Source organism: Labrus bergylta, chromosome 19 (assembly GCF_963930695.1).
Source record: "Labrus bergylta chromosome 19, fLabBer1.1, whole genome shotgun sequence".
NCBI lineage: Eukaryota > Metazoa > Chordata > Actinopteri > Labriformes > Labridae > Labrus > Labrus bergylta.
This window is the reverse complement of record NC_089213.1, coordinates 10,397,132-10,420,978: the sequence shown is the minus strand read 5'-3', so window position 1 is coordinate 10,420,978 and position 23,847 is coordinate 10,397,132. Positions and strand designations below refer to the sequence as shown.

Here is a 23,847-nt window from a genome sequence, read left to right as displayed (position 1 = left end):
TGGAGGAGAATCATGGGAGTGATTCTCTCTACTGGTCCAATATAAACATATCCTACTGTATATTTAGTGCAACATTTTCAAAATCTTTTAGTGCGTGCCAGGCCTTAGACATACTGCTGTCGTGCTTGTTGACCTCTGAGTATTGTTTTGCCCTTTAAGATATCCTCTTGACAGTGACAAACACTGACAGAATACAGGATTTCTTTGAATTTGCACAATTGGACAGAGAATATTATTATAATGTGCATGTTGAAGTTGTAATTTTTCGGTTGAAAAGCTTTTTTCATGGTGTTGAACAACACCTAAGGCGCTTAATAAGAACTTTTTTTTAACTGCAGATGAACGTCTGCAGCCTACATGAAGAAATCGATGCAAATCACACATTCTTTTTATACTTTTGTAATTGGGTACATGTGAAATGCACAACAATTTACACATTATTTTTAAAGGTATATAATAAGGATTTTACCAGGCTTGATATATTTCCCCCCTGACACCTTTTTAAGGCTTAAAAGATTAACACATGTCCTCACTCTTGCTCTTCATGCCATGCACAAAATGGCATCGATTTCTATCCTCTCACTCTTTGGAAAGACAGCATAAAGGTATTTCAACTCCTAACTATTTATTCAACACTACATTGTCGAGCGTGGTATTAATCATCTCTTTTCCCTTTATCTCATCATCTCTCTCCCTCTGTCTCTCTCTCTCTTTTCTGACAGCCTGTCATCCCCCACAGATATATCTGGTGTCAGGATTCACTGACCTCTGCAGTTACAGCCCACCACAGCTGAGAAATGATATGGATGTGGCTGGTGAAGTGTGTTCACCAGCAATGCTTCAAAAATTGTACACTATTGTAGGACTCACTTTAGGAGGTCGACTTTGCTTTCATCTAGCATCAGAAAGGTTGGTCACCTTGAAGAAAGGTGAAATGAAAAGTTCAGCTAACAGACTCACGAGCCTTCTGGACAATATGTGGCTTATATGTGAGACTTTTATTTCTCACTTTTTTTTAAATCACAAGTTTTTCCTTGTCCTCTACCCACTTACTGGAGACATGAGGAGACATCCTCACACATCACTGCCAGTGCGGATGCTACAGTAAATGTTAAATGTCTGCCGATCAATACCCTGGCCCGTAGCTCTGCACTGTACCAGGTCTCTCACCGAGCTCTGCTCATTAGAGATGTGTCTGACCTATAGGCTTACAGCGGCTCCCTGGCAGATAGCAGATAGAGATACCGGCGAGTCTGCTCTCAACACACACACACACACACACACACACACACACACACACACACACACACACACACACACACACACACACACACACACACACACACACACACACACACACACACACACACACACACACACACTTCCACACATACGCACTGATATGTATCTGCAGGTCATCAATCCAGCTCCAAAACCTACGTCAACACAATGAGATGATCTATCATAATTTAAAGTACATCGTGTTTAATATTACTAACAAACTAATATTACTGATAAAACGGCTTCTTTGCTGATCTTATTAATAACCGCAGCCTGTGTCAGTGCACTGAAGGGGGGGGTGTAGTAGCACCATCTGCTGGAGACTATCATCACTACAGGAAGGAATTAAAGGGAGAAAAATGAGATTAAGAAAACATATGAAACTGAATATCTGGTCGAGTATAATTGGTTTCATGCATACAAAAGATGCCATCATCTGTCTGACTGGCTCTGGTTTGAAATAGTGAAAAAATTCAAATTGATTGATAGAAGAGTTTTAATTATTTAGAACTTGAAGAAATACTTAAAGTTTAGAAATTACAGCCACTGTTGAAATGTTACTCTTCTGTAAAAAAAAAAAAAAAAGTGCAATGTATTTCCTTATTTAAAATCATTGACTTTTATATCTATCACTATTGTCAGTTGTAATTGTAAAGAATATGTAAATATAGTACCTGAGTTATGTGCTATACTGTATGAATAGCTGCACCCAACGTTTTAATACTTCCCATGATGATGTCAGCAGCTTGACATGTAGTTCTCAGAACCACTGGTTCAGGAGTTTTTAAAGGTAAAGTAGATTATTTAAATACTTCAAACATACTTAAAGGAGTATAAAAAAAAGACTTCATTTGTAGATGCCTAGAGACGAAAACTACACCGTCAGCTGCAAGACTGATTTAGATTTTGTTAGTTTTAAGTCTACACTGCTGTCACTGAGTCGTATTCTGACGATGACATTTAAAGCACGCAGAGAGGAATAGCCTTTGATTACATCCATCGCTAGGTTTTACAGTGAGCAGAACATTAGACAGTAGTGAGCAGGATGAGGTATTTTTTGTGAGAGAAAACTACCCACACATGTAGACATCATTCTCAATACTCCTTTCATGAGTACAGAACTGGGTAAAACTGCATATATTCTGCTCCCTATGAATGGAATAAGCTTCAGGACTCCCTTAAACAATCCTGTAACTCTACAGCACAGAGTGAAACATTGTCTGAGGAATGCTCTTGTTTTTCCTGATGACTTTTGATTGTGTTTTTTACATTGTCTTGTGTTTTGTTGTATTGCTTGCTTGCACGGCTACTGACTGCTGGACTTTGGTTTGTTGTCAAAAATTGAGAAAGCAGTTTTGACATGTTGCTCACGTCTTTCTTTTGATTTGAAAAAGAAACTATCACACCTAAACTTCACTTAGCATCATATTTTCAGTTTGAAATTTAGAGTTTGAAATCACTTGGATTGTGAAACATAGTATAATATTCCAAAGCAAAAACAGAGCAAAGAAAGGAAAGTCAGAAATCAGTTACAGGTATTTAAAACCTTGTAATCCCACCATTATGATCATGTGTTAACTGTGTTATTGAGTAATGTCTTAAATAAAAGGATTCTAGTCCTCACCGTCTACTGGACATCATGAACAACACTTGTTTGTTTTTGAAAGCATGTAGTTAGTGCCAGGTGGCTATAGTTCTCAGTCTGAACGTCCTTTCCAAGAAAAAAAAAAAAAAACCTGCACAAACATGATTGTGCAAGAAGATCTGTAGTTATTTGGTCTCCCCTGTGGCGCCTTTTATTCTTCCAGATTAAAAAACAATCAAAACAGATGGAAGTCCTCCAAAGCAGGACTCAAAGTCCACTTCTCCACTTTTGTGTCTCTTTTATCTCCTTGAAATTTAGGTGTGAAATCCTGCTCATCAGTGTCACGGGAGATAATGAGACCATGTGAGATCTTATTACCTTCCAGCACCGACAGCTTCATGCAGCAATAATTACTCCCACTGGCGGCTTGCTTATTGACGAAGCCTGCCCAAAGTATCACTCTGGGACTAATGGTTTCCCTCCTTCACAAGGCAAACAATGGAATGAACACCGCTTCAATCAACTGCGAGTGATGGATTTAATGACAAAATCATTTTTCCTCCCACTTCATGGCAAGGAGGAGCGACACATGCAGAACAAGATGGGTCTCGGGGGGGGGGACGTGTTTGTGCGGAGACACGAGCTGTAAACAACGGCGCTGCTTTTTATTTGCTGTGATTTCATTGCATTTGATGATAAGTGAATGTGACCGACCAATTGCTGTTAACTCGCAGCAAATGAAATGCATTACTATGCGTGCGTGTGGGTCCCCTCATCAGTTTGCAGCGGCGGAGAGATGTCTTTTGGGTCGGGGCTGGAAAAATGAGCTTTATTGATTGCAGCGGGAGGAAGAAAAGGTGGAGAAAAAGCAAGTAGAGGGACTCCAATAAGCCTCAGTTGGATCATGAGTTCAACATGCAATGACAAATGGACGCTGGAATGAGAAAGAACACCCTGAAATCAAATTGAGTATGGATTGTTGGGGCCTGGATTTATAGCTCTGGGGTATCCCAAACCTGGAAGTCATAAATTGATGCAGTTGAAATGGGGCGTCAGCGGGGGATTGCTGCTATGATTCGTTTACTGCGCGTGTCAAAGACGGACAAAACAAATGGCGGGTCGTTGTTGTCCCACAACAGGGCTCGTTAATAGAATATACACAGACAGAAGTTAAAGACCGTGACAAATCTGCCTCGGTGGACAGTGAGGCGGGAAACAGCCACATATCTGCACTCAGCAGCACTCAGGGACCCTGACAGGGTGACAGCCTGGCTCAGACCAGGATGTAAGTCTGTATGAAGAGCATGGGGCTCTGTGTTGGTGTTTTAGGGGAAATGCAACCAAAAACTGAGTGTACATTTGTTTGTTGTTTTCAGTGGGTAATGAAGTATTAGTATTTAGATGTGTGACAATCATATTTTTAGTTATTGTAAAAAAAAAAAAAAAAAAAAGAGTAAGACAAGCAATCACTTGGGTTTTTGTTTTCAAAGACGGTTATACTTTCTCTCATGCTTTTGCTTTCTGTAAAGAATAGTTTATAATAATACTTAATTCTAAAGTACTTTTCAATACAGGTAACAAAGTGTTTCACTGTGTGAAGTGATAGCAAACAAGCAATACAAGCATTCTAGTAATAAAAGCAAACAGACAGATAGGATTCAAGATTAGAAGTTCAAGTACAATAAAATAAACTAAAATCACAGCGTAAATACGTCTGTTTAAAAGAGGTGATTTCCGAGAACTAGCATGATTTTGAAAGTAGCATCCTCTCAACGCCCTCGTCTACACCCACCCATTGCCTTTAAGTGGAGAAATAAAACGAGGGGGGTAGGTCTGCTGATGTCCTCCTGCAGGCTCTTCCAAAGTCTGGGGCCTCTGACAGATGAAGCTCTGTCCCCTTTGGTTTTTCAGCCTGTACCGTGGAACAGCCAGCAGAGCTCTACCAGAGGATCTCAGACTGCATCCTGGTTCATAAGGGGTTAAAAGCTTAGAAATATAAGTAGGGGCCAGCCCATGTTGTGACTTGAAAGTTGTTAAAATAAACTTTAAAAAATCAATCCTGAAATCAACAGGCAGCCAGTGAAGAGACGCTAACATCGGGGTGAGGTGAGCACATTTATTGGTTTTATTAAAACTGCTGAATTTTGGACTATTTGCTTTTTGACTGAGACATTTAAGAGGGGCATTTAGGAAACCAGTTTCTGGTCTGCATTCTTTATATACTGTGTATATTTCCTGTGTGTTGTGTGTTTCAGTTTTGCACTTTGTTAATCTTGAATGTTCACTTCATCTCTGTGTTCTCATATTTCTTTTTATCATGGACCTCTTGAACAGTCTGACATCTCCCATTGTTAAAATGATCGTGAGGACTTTATTTGAAGTGATGTCACAGACTCTGTGCAGCAGCTGGAAATGACAAAATGACTATTAACTGCGATTGGAAATAGTTCCCAATTCATTTTATTCCTCATCTTGAAGAATATTAACTGTACATTTGCATTTTAAAAATGTAAGTAGGCTATATAATTTTGTCCGGTTTTTCTCAATTTACATTTTGGGGAAGGAGTCAAATGGGCTACTCGAAAGTCTGATTGTAGGTCTTAGTTGATAGTAATCCTGTCTAATTATGCTAAATGAAATTATTTAAAATCAATTTGAAGGAGCAGCAGCAATCTTAACAAACACACAGGCAACAAAAGGCTTATACAAAAGGAACAATTTTTATTGGAACATCATTTCTGTTATAATAATTCTATGTATATATATATTTGTATTTATATTTTTACATAGGACACAACCTACGGAGGACTACATGGAGTACAGTGAGCGACATAGAAAAATAGTATAGCAATGTTGGCACAGATGAAGTAATATTTACTTTACATGGTATACATTCAGCAAAAAAGAAAGAACAGCAGAATGAAATAAATACATGTTCATCACAGTGAAGTCAGACATTTTTTTTTTTTACATTCAGTTCTAACACATGATGGATGATTCGACAACGGGGAGACAATGAAAAGACATCTCCTTTAACACACAGATTACAGAGCCTCCTCCACCCTCTACACACACTCATGCACGCGCGCACACACACACACACACACACACACACACACACGCACAAGACTCTCAGTAAAGGGCAATCAAATACAAAAAGGTTCAAGTCAGCTAGTTTTGAAGGTTGACAGCACTTGCAAGGATCTATTGGATTTATGGATCACCTCTGAATACACTCACACATACAGCAGCAGAAATGTACAGACGTTTACACAGAAAATACAACAAAAAATAAAAGCCTTTACCCTGCAGGATGAAGTTGAGCATCATGTAAATACAATTCAGCTCGTACAACGTTTGCTGCCTTCAAGTGAAACCTTTTACACAACAGCCATCCATCCCATGAAACAATTTTCAGACGTGGATTTGCCCTTCAAGGGGGCAAATCTCAATACCACAAACACTTTTCCCCTCCATCGATTCCCACTGACCCCTTTGGGTAAACGAACATGGCCCAGCACGCAAACAAGCCCAAGCCGTACAGCATCGTGTTTGTTTGGCGTACTGGGGAGGGGAGGGGAGGGGGGGGGGGGGGGGCGGGGGGGGGTCATGGGGGTTTTTGAGAAATGATGCATGATGCATGGCAGCTCCAACAGATTGCTTACACAGCTTTGCTTAGTGGCTTTTTGAGAGCGATCTCTGCGTCCTGAAGGAGCCCATTTGATTAACGTCAATCATGGTGACAGCCTGCTTACAGGGCAGCGCCAAAGCAACAGATTCACAACAACAACAACAACAAAAGGGGGGGGGGGGCGCTTTGCGATGTCCTCTTTTGTACTCTTTGAAGACAAAACAATGCTTGAATGGTAGAGATGGACAGCCAAACACACTTTTTACAACAAGTAGAGGATGCGACCTTCACATCTACAGAAACATAGAGGGCGTATAAAAGCAAAGAAACAATAGGAGTAATAGATAAAGACGAGGAGGGGGAAAAAAGCTGTTTGGATTTTATAAAGCTAATGGAAGTTGATTCAAGGTTGTCAGTAAAGTGCACTTGCCATCAAACCAGTGCAAAGGTTAAATATAGCTCTATCTATGTACATAACTACATATGCAGAAGATGCACATCCACCGCCGGATATGAGACGTCTATGGCAACACTCTGATAACAGTTCTTTAAAGTCAAAATGTAAACAGCATTTGACGGACAGCTCGCTGATGAGGAAACAGTCCTCGCTATAGCACGCCGGGGAAACGACATCTCGTGTCAAGCTTTTAACGTATACCACTAAAAGGTTGAGGAAGAAAAAAAAATGTTTAAAAAAAATAAAATAAAATCACACATTTGATGTGATGATCAAAATAGAGTGTCGTATGTGTTCAAGAGAAAGTGGCTGCTACGGTTGAACTTCCCTGCTATCATCATGCATCATGTTGAACTTGGTTAAGAGAAAATGGAAATGAAAATGACGGTGTGAGGGAGAATCTTGGCAGTGAGTGTGTATGCGACATCATGCAGTTTTATAGAATACAAAGGAAATGACACCCTGATTAAACAATGAATGTAAAGTGCCTCGTGAAATCCATCCTTATGTAGACAATGTTAGTATATTGTGTTATCACAGATGATTGTTTCTTTATCTCATTGCATTTCTTGATCACTGAATGTAGGTCGTTTGTCAATGGGTCGAGGGTCAATTTCCAAAATACACAAGGATTATTTACAGATTCTTCTCCACACTTCCTCCAACATATACTTGTTTGACTGGGATCTGCTCATGAAGGATGTGATGGGTTTAAAAACTAGAATTCTCTCCACAGGTTTTGCATTTGACTTTATGAATTTCTGCAGAAATATTTGCCTGGACGTCCTTACTGATTTTCACTTTCAGCCCCCCCTTTCTCATCATTTTTCTATATGGGAGGTGTTTTTTTTTTTTAATCAGTTTCTAGATCATGCTTTAAAGAAAAGTTACTGGTTGCTTTATGTTTTTTTGTTTCTTTGATTTTCATCAAGAATCATCCAATATGGAAACCACCTTTGGCTGGTCAAGTTTTTGGCTTGTAAGCAGAAAGAGATCTAAACCTTGGTTGGTTAAAATCCTTACATGACTATTGGTTTGTCTTTCACCTACCACAGGGGGCTCTTTACATTACTGGCCATCATCTGGGCCACCATAGAAGCAATGACCAGCAGAAATCTGAAATATTTTTTTTATATTCTCATAACAGCCAAAATAGCAAGAACATTGAACTGGTTTAAAAGAGATCACCAAACCCATGAGACATTTTAGTTAAAGGAATTTATGTATGTAAACTAAGACTGCAAAACGCACAATTCATAGATATATTGTTGCCATGGCTACAAGGATGCACAGACCTAGGCTTGTCGGGAAACCGTGGTGCTTTACTAATCAATAACATGGAGACTGAACTGGTGATGGGAAGGGTTATTAGGGGTTGTGATTACTGATGAAATGCAACACTAGTTGTTGTTTTTTTTCCACTAATGTTGTATCCATTGGGGGAAAAAATAAATAACTCTTGATTTTTAAATTTCTAATTTTGGAGTAATCTGTATAATATGAAATTGGTAACTGGAATTTGTCTGTGATCAACTTCAGCTAATAAACATAAAGTAAAGAAGGAAAGCGGGGCGTGGTTCATTTGAATATATAAAGTTCTTCAGCGGTAAGTAGCCTATGTCTTACCTGAAAAATACAAAAATCACTAATTTATACTACAAATGACAATGAGATGGAACAAAAACAACAAGAAGAGCCATTTGGAATCTGAGACACTGTAATGCTCCCTTAATGCTCAAGCATTATACTTATAAGAGTCAGTGAGTTAGCTTGGACTGATTTTAAAGCTCCTAAGAGGATCTTACTCTTTGTTTTAGTTTTGGTTACACCTGTAGACGGAACAATAACTTTGAGCTTTTTTGCTGATCTTGTCCTAAAAAGGTTTTTTTTTTTCTTTACATGTTTTGGCCTTTTGCCTTTATTAGATAGTACAGCTGAAGAGAGACAGGAAATGTTAGGAGGAGAGAGTGGGGGATGACATGCAGCAAAGGGTCAAGGTAGGATTCAAACCCATGGCTGTACATGTACATGGGGACTGAACCGCTAAGCTGTACGGGGCCCCGTAAATAGTGTTTTTCAAACAGAACAAATGTTTTTACGGCGTCAAAGGTGACACTAATCTAGACACTTTGCAGTGGACAATTTTTTTTTTTTTTTTAAATAAGCAATTTCAGCAACGTGTAGTTCATCTGACACTTTCTCCACGGCTGCAGATTCAGTTATTAATAATACCAAAATAGAAATAGCCAGTCATGTCGCTGATGGTCATCAGTGTTAATTTCAGTCTGTTTCATAACCTGCTAAAACTCCTCACATGTTAAGTTCAAGATGAGTAAAAATATAAAACAGCAACTTTAATATTCTGAGTTATAGGCTGCATAGGCGACTGCAGCCTCTGTCGTATATAAACACTTCGCTTTCCATGTGATAGACTTCATAACTACACGCACATGATCACATTTAGATGGGCTTTTTACGCTGTAGAGACATAAGCCGATAGAAAATAAATCATTCAAACAATATATTAATTTCTGTATAAAGGAACATCTATGTTTTGTACAACAAAACGACTTCATGTACAGTCAGGGGGATAAATGCTGAGCATCTATGGCCTTGCTTGGAAGGACCATCATTGGACCTCTAAGAAGAATCCATCAGGCTCTAAAGGGAAGAAAAGTTAAATGCTTTGGACCAAAGTTAGCATCTGTTGGTGTTCTGGTTAAGAGGTTGTTCATAAGGCCAAAAAAAAAAAAAACATCTAATCAATCCTGTGATAGATGTCGGATGTTTCATTTTGCATGGCTACACGTCCAACTCAGATTTCTGAGTTAGCAAACAGTCACAATACACTGATCTTTAAATAACAGCTGCTAACAGACCCTAACAGGTGGATATACAGGGCTCCACTCTTGGATACCAGGGATGATTATATACAATAGAGATACGGTTCAAAGTTCTTCCAAACTAGCTCCACTAACAGGTCCTGTCCATAAGCCCTGCAGTCATAGCACCTTCATTTAAAGTAGTTGAGCCCCGCCACTAAGAAGAACTTCTCCAGGAAAAGCTCAGAGTCCAAGACTGCGATGTGGGCGGCGCGTCCAATCAGGGTGTTGGCCGTGTTAGGCAGAGCATGAAACACATTCTGACGGATCAGTCGGCACTCTTTAGCTTCTACGAGCGGCTGCAGAAGGTTCTTGATCATCTCGGTGTAGACGGGGCCTTCAGAGAAGCGATGAGGATAGTTAGAGACAGAAACAGAACATATTAAGTATTGGCACAGTGAGTAACACATTCAAAATGTCTTCTTCTAACCAATCGTAAATGGAACCAGTGTCATGAACAGACTAACAGAGATTTTCTCTCTTCTGATTTCTTCAAGAGGCAGATTTCAAAACATTTCTCTCCCCTGATCTTTTTCCTTATAAATGGCATTCATACCAAAACCCTAATATTAAGTTATTGTCTGCATTTAAACTTTTTTTTCTCCGGATGCAGATTATAAAAACTCCCTCCCTTGTTTTTTTTCCCTGATGTCTGGCACCAACAAAAAGTTCAACTTTACTCTCGTCTTTTTTCACTTTATTCTTGACTTTTCAACTTGACACATGACCTCTTGAATTTATCTTCCAAACGCTTATTTAAAAAATGTTTCTCTGATGTTTCTCCTACTGTAAATTATTTATAATCTTTTGCATTCAGAAAATAAAGTCTTTAAAGGTGCAGTATGCAGTTTTGGTAGAGAAATTTGAAAGTTGGAGAAATGTACAGATTCTATCGTACATGTTCATAACTCTATACACAAAGTATTCTCAGAGGAAGCTTTGGTCCCTGGAAAACTGTCTGAAGATAAAATGCTGCGCTAGAAGTTACGGTGGGGGGTCTGCAACAGTGAAACCGTAACGCTCTTGTTACTAGCTTTTTAGCTCCAAACATTGTTCCAGGGACCCATTTTATTCTTTGAGTAAAGTTTGTGTATTTAGTTCAGAAAATATAGCAGAGAATTGTTTCACTTCTCCAACTTAAAAATTTCACTACCAAATCGACACCTTTAAATCTCCTGTGAGGAACTTTTCATCTGTGTTGATTTTGATGAGCCCTTTGGACATGCCATACCTTTTATCTCTGTGTATGTGATCGGGTTTTTTTTTAACAGCCAAAAGTATCACTCATCATGAATCTGTGCAAATACATTTTTGTCTGTTTCAGGAGCACAATGTAACTTACTCTGTCTGACACCTGCCCTGCGGCAGCTGTTTCAGGCTTTAAAAATCAAAATGGAGAAAGTCTGTCTTGTCAATAAATGGTCTTGTTAGCTTTCGATGGTCACAAAGAGCCATGGGACTAATTTCAGTCTGTTTCGTAAACATTGAAAAACTCCTCACAGGAGATTTAATGTGTAGAGAAAAGTAGAATTTAACTTTTATTTATGTTTATCAAAGACATAATCTATTACCTAAGAAATAACTATTTTCAAGAAAAATGGGAATGCTTCAATATTTTAAATGAAGGCCTGAAATTCTGTGCGTCAAAGGTAAAAAACATTTCTAACCTGTGGTCCTGTCTTTAATAGCCGTCTTGCACATCTCTATTCTGGCAGAATGGAAAGGAACATAACGGTCCTGTGGAGACGCCACTAACACGACATTCTTGAAGAACTGGAGCCCTAAAAGGACAGAAAATAAACGCATAAACAAGACAGAAGTGTGTGTGTGTGTGTGTGTGTGTGTGTGTGTGTGTGTGTGTGTGTGTGTGTGTGTGTGTGTGTGTGAGTGTGATTGAGAGAGTAGTGGAAAGAGAGGAAGACGGACGAAAGGAGTGAATTGGTTGTAAAACGCAAAGTACAATCACAAAGTACAATGACAGGCTTGATACGATAAAACAGCATTTTTCCCCAAGTCTCCTGTCAGTGTGCTTTTAAGAGAGTGCACTGGTGGGTTTCCAATGACAGGGTTTGGATCATTTTGTCAGCCTGCCACAGGGCTGGAGGGGTAAAAAGTGTTTTCAGGCTTATCTTCTTCGAGCCTGTGTGACAAACGACTGCTTTGTTCCACTCACACAGTGGGGAGGCCTCTCACAGGCCGCTCGCAGCTCGCTGGCAAGGCTCGCTCGCGGTTTGAGAGCTAGCGAGCTGACGCGCACAGGAATTTTGACAAGACGACAACATTTTCATGAATATTTGAATAGTCTATCTTTCGAGGAAAATTCTTTAAAGAGAGAGGGAGTCAATAAAGTGCCTTTGTTTTCAAATTCATCCGCTTCCAGATCGTACCTGGTTTCTGGCTCAGGAGATACAGGAATGTTTTCCGTGGATCAACGTGGTCTCTGAAGGTGAGCTGCAGCAAGGATCCGGATTTCTTCAGCTTCTGCATTAACCACAGACCTATAGACCATGCACACACACATACACAATCAGAACCCCTGCTCTTAAAACACCCAGCATGGAAGCAGTATGGATGATATTCTTAGATAAAAGGCCGGATGATTCTGCTGAAGAGCAAAAGGGTTGAAACGCAGCAATATGAAGCTTTGTCAATACAGCTCAACTGCAGTGTGCCCCCCCCCCCCCCCCCCCCCGCTGAGCAATGACCTCACCTGTGCTGACCAGGGTGCTGTTGTTGTACAGCGTTCCCAAGTGTGGGCCTGACAGCGAGAGGAAAGTGTGCAGTTTGGACAAGTAGCATCGGAAGCGAGGCCTCGTCAGCACAGAGCGGATGATGATGTTCCCCAGAGAGTGGCCGATGAAGCTGTCGGACGAAGACAAACAACTTTCAGAGAGAAAAATTGGCAACTTGAGTGGGTGGCAGGAAACACAACGCCTCCAACGCTGCTGACCCACAGTACAGGACACTGTGCAGCATCTTATTTTTAGGACGTCGTTTTTTACTGAGCTTATTCAGAGATTTGAGCTGCAACATTGTGATAAAAGAATATTCATGAACTCGTTCAATATTCAAACCTTCTCAAAGGCAATGACAACTTAATGATGCTTACATAGAGGACATACCATACAAATTAAAAGCATCAACCCAGCAGCAGTGGGGAAATATTAGATTCATGAAGCTGTGTCTGTCACTTGGTTTAATTACTGTTCTGTTACAGCTCTTCCCAAAATCCCTCGTTGCCATGTCTGCTGCTTCTCATCTGTCTCCTCCCAGACTAAATATAGAAGTAATGTGGAAAGAACCAGATGCTGTTGTGGCACTCCATTGCTTTTCTCTTTGATTCTTACTCTCAAGAGAACGATAAAGAAAGTTAACAAACTTGTGTGGAAACTCTTACAACAGAAATAAATTGGCACATTGAGGGCAATTAAGCCAGAAGATGAATAGCTTAATTTTAAAGGAGCTAAGCAGCACAATGCCACATAAAGGAGCACAGTCTATCATGTGAAAGTCAGACACTTTTTGGCACTGTACGATAAGCGCTGGTCATCCATTTTATGCCATGCATTTGTCTTAAGTCGATATATTATCATGAAACAGTGATTCTCATAAGTGAAGGATGTAAACCTTGGATGAATGCACAGTCTCTGCTGCCATCTACTGACCAAAGAAAATGCTGCTTAGGCTGATGATTGCCTCTGTTTTGACTTTGCCTCAAATAATCAATCAAAATCAATGGAAAGCAGAGTTGTCAGTGTTATGATTGCTTCGCAGTTTTACATCTAGGTAACTAACCTTATCCTGCCAACGGTGAGATTGTACAGCTGGATATGCTGAATGATCTCATCCAACAACCTGTCCGTCATGGTGTCAAAATCTGCAAACGTGTCAATCTGCAGGGAGATACGGCAAAGAGAAGCACAGCTGTCAGAGCTCAGCAGCATTTATAGAAAATGTAACTGAACGTCTTTTTCTGTGTGCTCCGATCGCCGTCGCTTGCAAATTCACCTGGTTCCTCTCTGACATGAGAAAGTCCAGTCGGGATCCTGGTAGTCCTAACTCAATAAAAGTCTTCACCAGACGAAGGTCTGCGCTGTTCCCTGGAAGCGAGGAGGATATTATAAACACAGTTTATTGGCTCAGCTGTTATAAAAAGAGTCCATTAATCATTAAAGATGCACCTCGAATATGCTTTAAGGAAGAAGTATACAGGAAGTACATGGTGTTAAGTTTGTAAGACCTACTCTCGGATAATATATTACATTTGCAATTCCGAAAAGACAGAGGAACCTACTTTTTTATTTTATATACTTTATTAGTCCCTGAGGGAAATTCTAGTTTTACACTCTGTTATTGAGAGACATGCTTCTCACACACATAGGCCCGAATCACACACATGTACAAACAGGACGTGTGGACATGCATTAGTGGAGAGATGTCAGAGTGTGGCTTCTACACACGGCTACGCAGGGAGCACACCAGAGCAGTTGGGGGTTCGGTGCCTTTCTCAAGGGCACCTCGGCAGTACTCGGGAAGTGCCCTGGCACTTCTCCAGCTACCAAACCAACTTCCATATGATGGTCTGCATCGGGGCTTGAACCAGCTAACCCAACCCAAGACCCAATAGACTGAGCTACGGCCGCCCCAGGGAAAGCTGTAGAGATGTACACATTCAAGACTGATATGAGACTTTCAAGACTGAAACTGTACTTTTTAATGAAAGTAAAAACTAACACATCACTCATATTGTGGCTGATACAGTCCATTTCTTCGATGGGATAAAAATAGTTTGACCTAGCCTTGCTTTGTGTGCTGTAATGTGGTAAGGATTGCATCTGTTCAGTAATATTCTGCTACATGTGCCGCAGATAGTATTTTCAGCATTTTGTGTCAGATGAAAAAAGTGTTATACTGTCATATTTCAGTAAACATATATTAATAATAAGCCTAAATTTCCTATATCAGCCCACCTGTTCATATCAGTCAGGCACTAATAAGCTATAAAGTCTGAATTAAGTGAGCTAACACAGTGAGCTACATGTATGTGTAGACCCACCATCAAGCCCGTGGACACAAACCACAAGGTGTATGCCGTCATCAAACTCCTCATCGTCCTCCTCGGGGGGAAAGTAGGGCAGATCCGATGCCAGAAGAGGAAGGTCGCTGTACAAGCCGGCCTGAAAGTTCAGCTCTTTGAACAGCTCCTCTTTGGCTTTGTAGAAACTGGAGAAAAAGAAATGACATTTGTAAACAAAAAAGAACAAGATATTGTGTTTTGCATCTGAGCAATAAAATGAGTGATAAAATCCTTATATAAGATTTAAATAACAGCAAAAGTGCTTCGTTTGAACGTAAATCAATCCAGTTGGTCAAACATATAATGAAAAACCTAGCTTGGATTTTGCATTTGATTATTTCTTACTTCACTTTGCTCACTTCTGAAGCGTATAAACAAAAGTCCCACAGACTTGACTTACAAGAAGCTCATCTAAGTTTTATTACCCAGTCATCCAGCCAGGTTATAGACTTTGGCAGTGCAGGAGTCAAAACAAATCCGTTTCCAATTCCTGTACTTCCAGCTAATCATGATGGATTTTTCTGCACTCTTTGATGTGATTTAATACACCCAGGAGGCATTTCACCTCATCTTGACTTCCTCGCTTAAAATTTGCCCTCACTTCATTTTGATATGCTCAGCTTTCCAAGTATGAGTAACTGCCAGCTACTGCACCAGATGTCAGCTGTCATCTCCAAATATCCATAAAACCTCATGTTTTTGGCTTTCTCTCCTGTAGTTTGTGTGGATTATAATCTCACTCCAAGAAAGTTTATTTTGGAAACAAGCTTGCATTGACATGATGTATTATTCACCGACATCCCTGTCATAAAAGTATAATTTTCACCTGCCTAAACAACAAAACATGTTTGCATTTGGAGCCTCAATTTGTCAACAGAAAAATTACAAGAGCAATCTGTAGATAAGGCTTCATGAGGGCTCCTTTAGCCTAAAAGTCCTAACCTAGGTATATTGTTCTCTTTGAAACAATGTTGATAAAACCTGCACTTAAAAGTGAAAGTTAAGTCATTAAGTTAGCAATTAATTGGTCTGCACAGAACAATTTTGATATTTGTTGCAAAGTCAAAGCTATTTGGATACTACAGCTGACTAGCTTTTGTACTATTTAGCCAGCCAACATCAGCACTTCTCTCTTGGCAGATATTTGAGAAGTAGCTTGTTCAGCAAGCTAATGTACAACTTAATACATGTGTCTGTGCTTGTTGATAAAAATGAGACATTAGCAAAGAAGCAAATGTGGGCTCCAGCTCGAAATCTTTGCCTCTATTTGTGATGTGAAGCCAATAGCTGCCTGGCTGTTCGTTTGTCAATGTTGACAGAGATTCATTGACATTCAGTCTGTCATGCACAGACAAAATACTCTATTAAACTTGATTTAACTAAGCAGACCTAAGGGTTAAAGCACAAAAAAAAGCGACTGTAGAGACGCTAAGGAACTAACTCAGCATCTCTTAACTTAAGAAACTATATATTAAACATGGTGGGAAGTGGGTAACTTAATATTGCCAAGAAAAATAGATGGTTTCTTCAGTTAAAATTAGCCCGATTGCTGTGCTAACTTCAGCCTATCAAAAATCATTTCTATTATGTGTTAGCATCAAGCTAACAAACTAAGATGTACACCAAGGTCCGTATGTGAGAAATCCTCACCACCAGCCACCACTGAATATATACAATATGGATTAAAAAAACATTTTGCTTAACTAACACTAAACTAAGCCCAAACAAAAACTCACTTCAGCATCCTTTCATTGGTCTCATCATCCATATTCAGGACATTGAGCGAAGACGATGAGATGATACCAAAGGAGCCCAGTGGCTGATGGGTAATAGGTGAGGTAGCCTGGCGAGTGGACATTCCACCAATGGATGGAGAGTCTCTTAGAACTGAAGAAAATGGCAGGCATGTCGGAGCACAGGACACTGACATATTCACCACCTCTACCATCTTTTTATTCACAAAGGCCAGCCCTGAGTTAGGGATCTTAGACGGCTTCGTCTGGCAGTCCAAAGGTTCTTTTTCACTTACTGGTGTCCGACTGAGATCAACAGATGATGTCATATCATTGGTTTTCAGCCCTGTGAGGTCACTCGGCCTTTGCGTGGTGGTGTTACTGTTGGGCAAGTCTGTTGGGGAATGTTGAAGCCCTAAAGGCTCTAGTGAGGGATCAAGACACACCTGTTCCTTAACACTAAGCAAAGTGGTCTGATGGAAACTTTGGCACTCATCTCCAGTGTTAATTTTCTCTTGATCTGCTAAACTTTTATGCACACATGGTGTGTTTCCACAGCTGCAGGGTACTGCTTCAGTTTTGACAAGATACACATCCTCCACTGAGGCGCCTACTGCACTGATGTCTGTTCTGTGGTTCATTTTCTCCCCCTGGTTGCCAATAATAGTGCTTTCCTTCACGTGTGGGCTTTCCACAGACTCTTGTAAAAGCAAGACTTCAGACAAACCACTTAGGAATGACTTGGTTCCGCTTGTGTCTGACAGGTAGTCAGAGTTTGATATTTCAGAGCTAATATGGTCAACGTTTGCCATTGAACTTGGGTGTAAAATGGGTAATTTAGATTGTTCCAGGTCCAGGTTTCCATTCAAAGACGAGCTGGTAATCCTTAATGAATCCTGGTGTTCTACTAAGCTATCTGTTTCCTGGTTGAGCAGTACATGGTCCTCCTCAGTGTCTTCAGGGCTACTTATCTGCGGGGCAGAGACTGACTTGGTGAGTTTGCTGAGCTGCCTCTGGGTCTGATCTTCTTCATAGGGCAGAGAGCTAATAGAAGTGAGAGAGGCTTGTATACCTCCGCTTGGAATGCTGCCATTGCTCTCCAACCGCAGGCCTTCCAGAGAGCTGCGATGGACCGGGTGGCGGCACACTATTTGCTTTGGGATCTCTCGCTCACTGGAGAAGTCTAGAGGAGGTCGGCCTCGCAGCGCGACCTCCAGAGGCCAAGCCACTGAGCTGGGCTCACTCTCAATACCTGAGTCGGATATAACTGACGACGAGCGTTTCATGATCTTGGAGCTGACCAGACCCCCACGGTGAGACATCTCTTTTCTAAGATCCCCGGAAAAGGGAGATACAACTGACTGTGCATAGGCAATGGGTAGGCTGATGAGAGGAACATCCTCATTCTCATCATCCATGGAGTGATTTAATGGCATTGCAATATCAGACTCCTCTTCATTGTTTTCACTCTCTCTGTCATTGCTGTCATTTGTGGTATGATGAGGAAGAGACTCAACACTGATGTTATCAGAGTCAATGAGAGGATTATGTTCTGAGGAGCAAACCAGACCTTCCCCTCTATAAAGATCCACATCAGAAGGCTTAACGTCCATGTACCTCAGGCCTGGATTACAGCTCTTTTTAAGATGGCCTTGTTTTTCATCTGGTTGCTTCCAGTTTTCTGCCTCGGTTAGAGAGTGCTTAGCACGGTCCACTGCAGGAACAGAGTGCTGGTTACTGGTGTGGGTGCTCATCTTACTTTGCTTTGCTATGAGTGAAACATATGTGGGCAGGTCCATGCAGTCGTCACCGTCCAAGGGATCCTCAGGTATTGCTGGTGATTTGGCTCCCTGGCGGCTTTCAAAAATCACATCAGCAGAAGTGATGGCACGATCTATTTTGGTCTGCCCATCAGTAGTTGGCACATGTGATACAATCTCTGGAAAGATAAGGCATATTTGCAGTTTTACACTTCAACTCATGACTTACACAACACAAATCAGTGATTAGGTGTGAATAATTACCTGTTTGAGGGGACTCGACATATCTGTCCTCAAAGATAATGGGCAGGCTATTCCAGTCTCCATCGATGTCCAGGCACTCAACAGGTAAAGGAGGCATCTTAGTCAGGTAGTCTGAGCCCCGTACTTCTGTAGCTATCTGGCCATGTCTGTTGATTCTGAATCATAATAATTACATTAAAAAAATTAACAATTCCCTTCTCTACTAGAATAATACTGTTCTTTCACTAAGAATGTTATCACTTACAGTTCCTCTTGAAAAGTCAGAGATATCTCTTTGGGGTGCTCTGTGAAAAAGTAGGCCTCTGAGAACCGCCTGACCTGGTGTTCCAAGAGACAGATAAAAACAAGTGTCACCTTTGGGAAGCCCCATTCTCATTTTTTAATGGCACTGCAGCATGAAATTATGAAAACAGGAAGTCGTACTGAGTCAAAGCTCTGCTCACACAGAAAGATTCAAATCACTTCTCCAGTCTGTGACAAAAGCTTGATCTAAAAGTGTTCTCCCTTTTCTTGCTCCACTTAAAAATGCATCATCCTTGAAAGTCAGCCACTGTGACAGGCAAATCACCAGGAACACTATTTCTGGTGTATTTTCACCCCACAATAATTACAGAATAAGTGCTAATTGAAATTCTGACTCCAGTTGTGGGTGGAGGTATCATAGTATCTCCTCGGGGTTCTCTAATACCAAAGCAAATATGTTCATTATTTTCAGACAACTGAGACGAAACAGAGCGACATAAGAGAGCCTTGGAAGATACTCCACTGTGAAGCACATGTTCATATTCAACAGCCCAATGATTAGAAAGAAATAGCATTGGAGGGTGTGTTAGTTTGCTCAGTTACGTTTAAGCTTCCGAGCTTTAGAAGTGCATCTAATTATTCTGGTTTCAGGTGCATACTTTGCACATGTCTACAGCTTGTTTGGAAAATGCCTCTGAACTGGGTTTTTTTTTATGGAGCATTGCCTCTGAACTATAGTGTAGGAGGGCAAGTCAAGCTGCACTGTCTACCTCTCGACATATCATTCTTAACAATCGCATGAAAAACTAACTCTCCCAATTTGGCGCCTAATCCAAGTCCCATAGACGTTCCCTCTGCTCCTTCAATTCTACTGCCCTAGTACTGCACTTTTGATTTAGCCCAGCATCCACCTGCAAACTCTGGCTACAGGGTGTAAGATGTTATCTCATCACTCCTCGAATATCTGCATGTAAAGCAAATCTGTGAGGAGTGATGAGGTCGGTGCCTAGACAGCAAACACAAACAATGTTCTGACTGCTGCTACAGTAAACATCTCAAAAGTGAAAGTCTGACTGAGCTGCAGTTTGCAACACATGTTCCCTTTTACTGTCAGGTTTGTGCACTGTGGACATCTGACTTATTGTTTTATAAGAGTGGATTTGGTCTGTGGGTACAAGGGGAACATAAGGGGAATTTTTACTTTTTTGAAGAATTGGACACACCCAAAATACATATTGTCTTCTTCTGTTGCCAGTGGACTACAAATGATTTAGACTTTTTTTTGGCACAGGTAGAGTCTCCCTCTATAGGTCACTAGAAATCATGCCAGTTTTCTTTGTACCTACCAACCATTGGATTGGGCCTTGGGCTAGTCAACTTTCAAAAGAAGTACGGGATGAGGAATTATCCAAAATATACACATGCTCCATTAATACAACAAAAGGTCAAACATAGATTACACCAGTGGTTCTTAACCGAGTAGCCACCACCAACTCCTTCAAGGAAATAGCGATCCAAATTTCTGATATTTTTCAACCAATCATATTTGTTTAGTAAATAATTGTGCAGTTTTGACCTCAGATGGTACAAAACGTATGAATGAACATAAAAGCACTTTTTTTTCGAGACACACATTTGCAACCCAATTAAAAAGGTCCTGCGCCACACTTTTGGGTCCGGACCCAGCAATTGAGAACCACCGGATTACACCATTCAAAGATTAAACTGGACAAAATGTCTCCTTAATTGTGTCCGATATGTTATAGATGTCAAACAGCAGATGGCAACCTGGCATGTCTTTTTTGGCTCTGCCCTGCTTTGCATGATTTCTCTTCAACATTTGACATCAATCAGATCATTAATCCTGACCCCTAACTTGCACCTTTTTGGATGTTCTAAAAAGGATCCAGCAGAAGCGTTGGTAGAGCCAATAGCTTTGACAGTCAGAATGATTGCAACAAACACAAATCCTCCAGCTCAACTAGAGATCAACTCCCACTCCCTGTTTTTATAATTGCCTATTTGAAATGACTTTAGCACAAATGGAAATGATACAGTTTCTGGATCAGAGGTTTCTAAGGAATGGGGTACATTCTTGGACTGTAAACACAAGTGTAAAGTTTATTGTGTGGACTCTGTCAAAACTTGTGTCTTCATAAATCTGGTACACCTCAAATTTAATAAACCAAAAATATAGAAAGAAAGCATGACCGTATAAGGCACTTCCATTTTGGCTTGATTTTTTTAAACATGATGCCATGAAGTCCATATGCCCTCTAGTCATAAAAATGATACTATAAAAAAGTAGTTATATAAATCATTATATTAATGTTGCTGTGTGAGGATCAAGGTTCGCAGAAAGGAAGATTTTCCTGCTCTGTTGAACTTTTCTTAGTTGTTTCTTGGTCTTCTCTGTTGCGAACAGAGACCACATAGTCTCCAAAAAAGAAGCTGCAGGCAACTGCTAAGGGAAGCTGTGTAGATATCTGTGTAGGGTCTCAGTCATTAAGGTCATGGTAAATTTGAAGCTTGATCTAAAGGAAACTGGACAAGATCTTCATCCAAGTGCATGTTGCCATTGGACCAAGCTTCTAATAAGCTGTGTAGACTTTAGTGGGTTTTATTTCTCTAAATATGTCCAAAGATTCTGATTTTGACAATCATCAGTGACCTCTCATTTTGATCACTTTTCAGTTTAAATCAAAACTTGTCACATCCCTACTTTGAGAAGTATTTTTATATGACTTACAGGCCAACAGAAAACCTTTCAGTGTCATGCAAGAAAATGTTATTTAACAGCTGATTTAAAAAATAAAAACAACATGCCTTAAGGTGCTGTCTCCAGAACTAAAGTATCAATGGTTATGAAACTATGATTCTTCCGTGGTATTTTTGTATTCTGCTGTGGGTGCTGAGGGTGAAAATGGCTAAATTTAAACATAAGCAAGTCGTCTTCACCGCACTTAAAGAACAGAGGCTGTCTGGACTGTGGCTCAGACAACACACAGTAAATGGTGAGCATTGTGTAAGCAGGCCTTTGATGGAGTGAGGCGCTCTCTCTCTCACCCTGAGTGTGTGGTGCTCCTGGGCCAGGTAGGAGAGGATGTGGGGGTTGAGCACAGCGGTCTGCAGGAAGCAGCTCCACAGAGCAGCGAGCTGGGAGCAGAGCTGGCTCACGTCCCTGCTGATCTGCTCTCCTACTTTTTCATGGCCGTCCTGCAGCTGATGGGGTCAGAAAAAAAGAAGGATCACCTTTAATATCAAATGGAATGATTTGTTCTCCAGGAATAACTTATGCGTCATCCTACAATAGGATCCTTGCTTTTTCTGCCAACATTTCAAAATCTGTCTGCAGTCTGCCTGACCTGCATGTCATTGGATCATTGTAGGAAACTCATCAATCAATAAAGTCATGCTGGTTATATCAGTGAGACACTTATACCTGTCCACACCTACATCATACTTTGATCCTTTGATACAAGTATGCAAACTAAAGATCATTAATGTGTGAATTATCTCATTTTTTTACAAAAATCTCAAAATATTCAGTCGTTATAGAACAAATAACCAAGTTTTTGAAAACAATAACTGAATGTATCAGAATAATTTGTTAGTACTTGGGCTGTATTGTGGTATAGTCATTAGTGCTGTTGTCCCAGGGTGTACCCCACCTCTCGCCCAATGACAGCTGGGTTTAACGTCAGCCATATTTTGAGAATATTCATCTTGTACATGGTGAAAAAAAATAATAAAATGTAAACCTTTGAGATCAAGATTAAGCCACATTGGGCCAATTTTTAAACCATGCAACAGATTTAGATTTTGCAAATATATTTCAAGGTTTTTATATATATGGTCCAGCAGGTAAGCCATATATGTTTCTCACCACATTCAAAATGACAGCTATTAACAAAAAAAGGTTTCATAAATGTTGAAAAACGCAAATAAAAAAATATTTAGTGTGAATGTAGGAATAAAAAACAAGAATCATGATCAGGAAACTAAAATGCAACCTTGTGTCTCTTTGATACGTGTGTGTAGTTTGATGAACGAACATACCTGTAACTGTATGGTCAGGGTATTTAGAGTTTCTTCTACATTCAGCAAGTCTGTGGAGAGAAGATATTCTTTCATGAATACCTACGACCTTGATAATACGATATTATTGATGATGATGATGGTGGTAATGAGGATGGTTTTTGTTTGATGATGGCAACTTTTAAGATGGTTTCTATATTGATTAGATCTCTCAAGAACTGCCGTCAATGTTGTGCTTTGCCTCTGTGCAATGCCTGCTTCACCGGTGTGTCCAATCAGACTCAAAGCTGACCGTTTGGACTTACAGACATTGTTTTCTTTTTTCTAGATCCTTGCTTGTGTTGTACTTACTTTCTGATGTATAAAAGCGTCTGCTAAGTGAATTGTAGAATTCACTGTACTTAGTGCAAAGGATCAAGTTACACTCACACAATGTGATGTGAGGACACCATGGTAAAAAACGTATTTGAAACGAGTCGATCATTTTATGTAATGTTATTAAAAACTTAGAAATCTTTAATACATTCAAGATTCAGAAGAAAAAAAACATTTATCTTTACCTGTTGACAACACCAATGGATTTCAAATACAAAATATTATACTATTATTTTATTCTATTTGTCAGTTAGATGTTTAATTTCACCTTATAGTTTGAATCCATAGCAAACGATAACACTTTCAAATGTCTCACTTGTGATTTTTCCTCCCTTTTCTTTTTTTATGCTTGTATTATTCTCATCATCTTGTTGACTTTATTTAATCTTTCATTTAATTTTCCTTTAAAGCTTTGTAGCTTTAACTGCCTTTTGAGACCTGTCTGTTCTATCTCTTTTTTAGATTTCTTTACATTGCATTATTGGCTCTTGTATTTCAGTAAGCAACATTTATTGCTACTT

The 23,847-nt window shown here is 40.1% G+C and overlaps 1 protein-coding gene across 1 annotated transcript in view; it reads right to left on the bottom strand.

Moving 5' to 3' along the window:
• Positions 1 to 5,567: 5,567 nt before the first annotated feature.
• fam135b (family with sequence similarity 135 member B) overlaps positions 5,568 to 23,847 on the bottom strand; it is a 56,063-nt gene continuing 37,783 nt past the window's right edge. Inside the window, exons 9-20 of the mRNA XM_065948259.1 lie at positions 22,973 to 23,022; positions 21,980 to 22,135; positions 18,915 to 18,988; positions 18,671 to 18,825; positions 16,650 to 18,585; positions 14,893 to 15,059; positions 13,845 to 13,936; positions 13,632 to 13,729; positions 12,547 to 12,698; positions 12,224 to 12,334; positions 11,504 to 11,617; positions 5,568 to 10,173 (exon numbers count right to left, since the gene is read on the bottom strand). Of these exons, the coding sequence (XP_065804331.1) occupies positions 9,968 to 10,173; positions 11,504 to 11,617; positions 12,224 to 12,334; positions 12,547 to 12,698; positions 13,632 to 13,729; positions 13,845 to 13,936; positions 14,893 to 15,059; positions 16,650 to 18,585; positions 18,671 to 18,825; positions 18,915 to 18,988; positions 21,980 to 22,135; positions 22,973 to 23,022 (3,311 nt within the window). The 3' untranslated portion in view covers positions 5,568 to 9,967. The remainder of the gene's footprint in view (positions 10,174 to 11,503; positions 11,618 to 12,223; positions 12,335 to 12,546; positions 12,699 to 13,631; positions 13,730 to 13,844; positions 13,937 to 14,892; positions 15,060 to 16,649; positions 18,586 to 18,670; positions 18,826 to 18,914; positions 18,989 to 21,979; positions 22,136 to 22,972; positions 23,023 to 23,847) is intronic.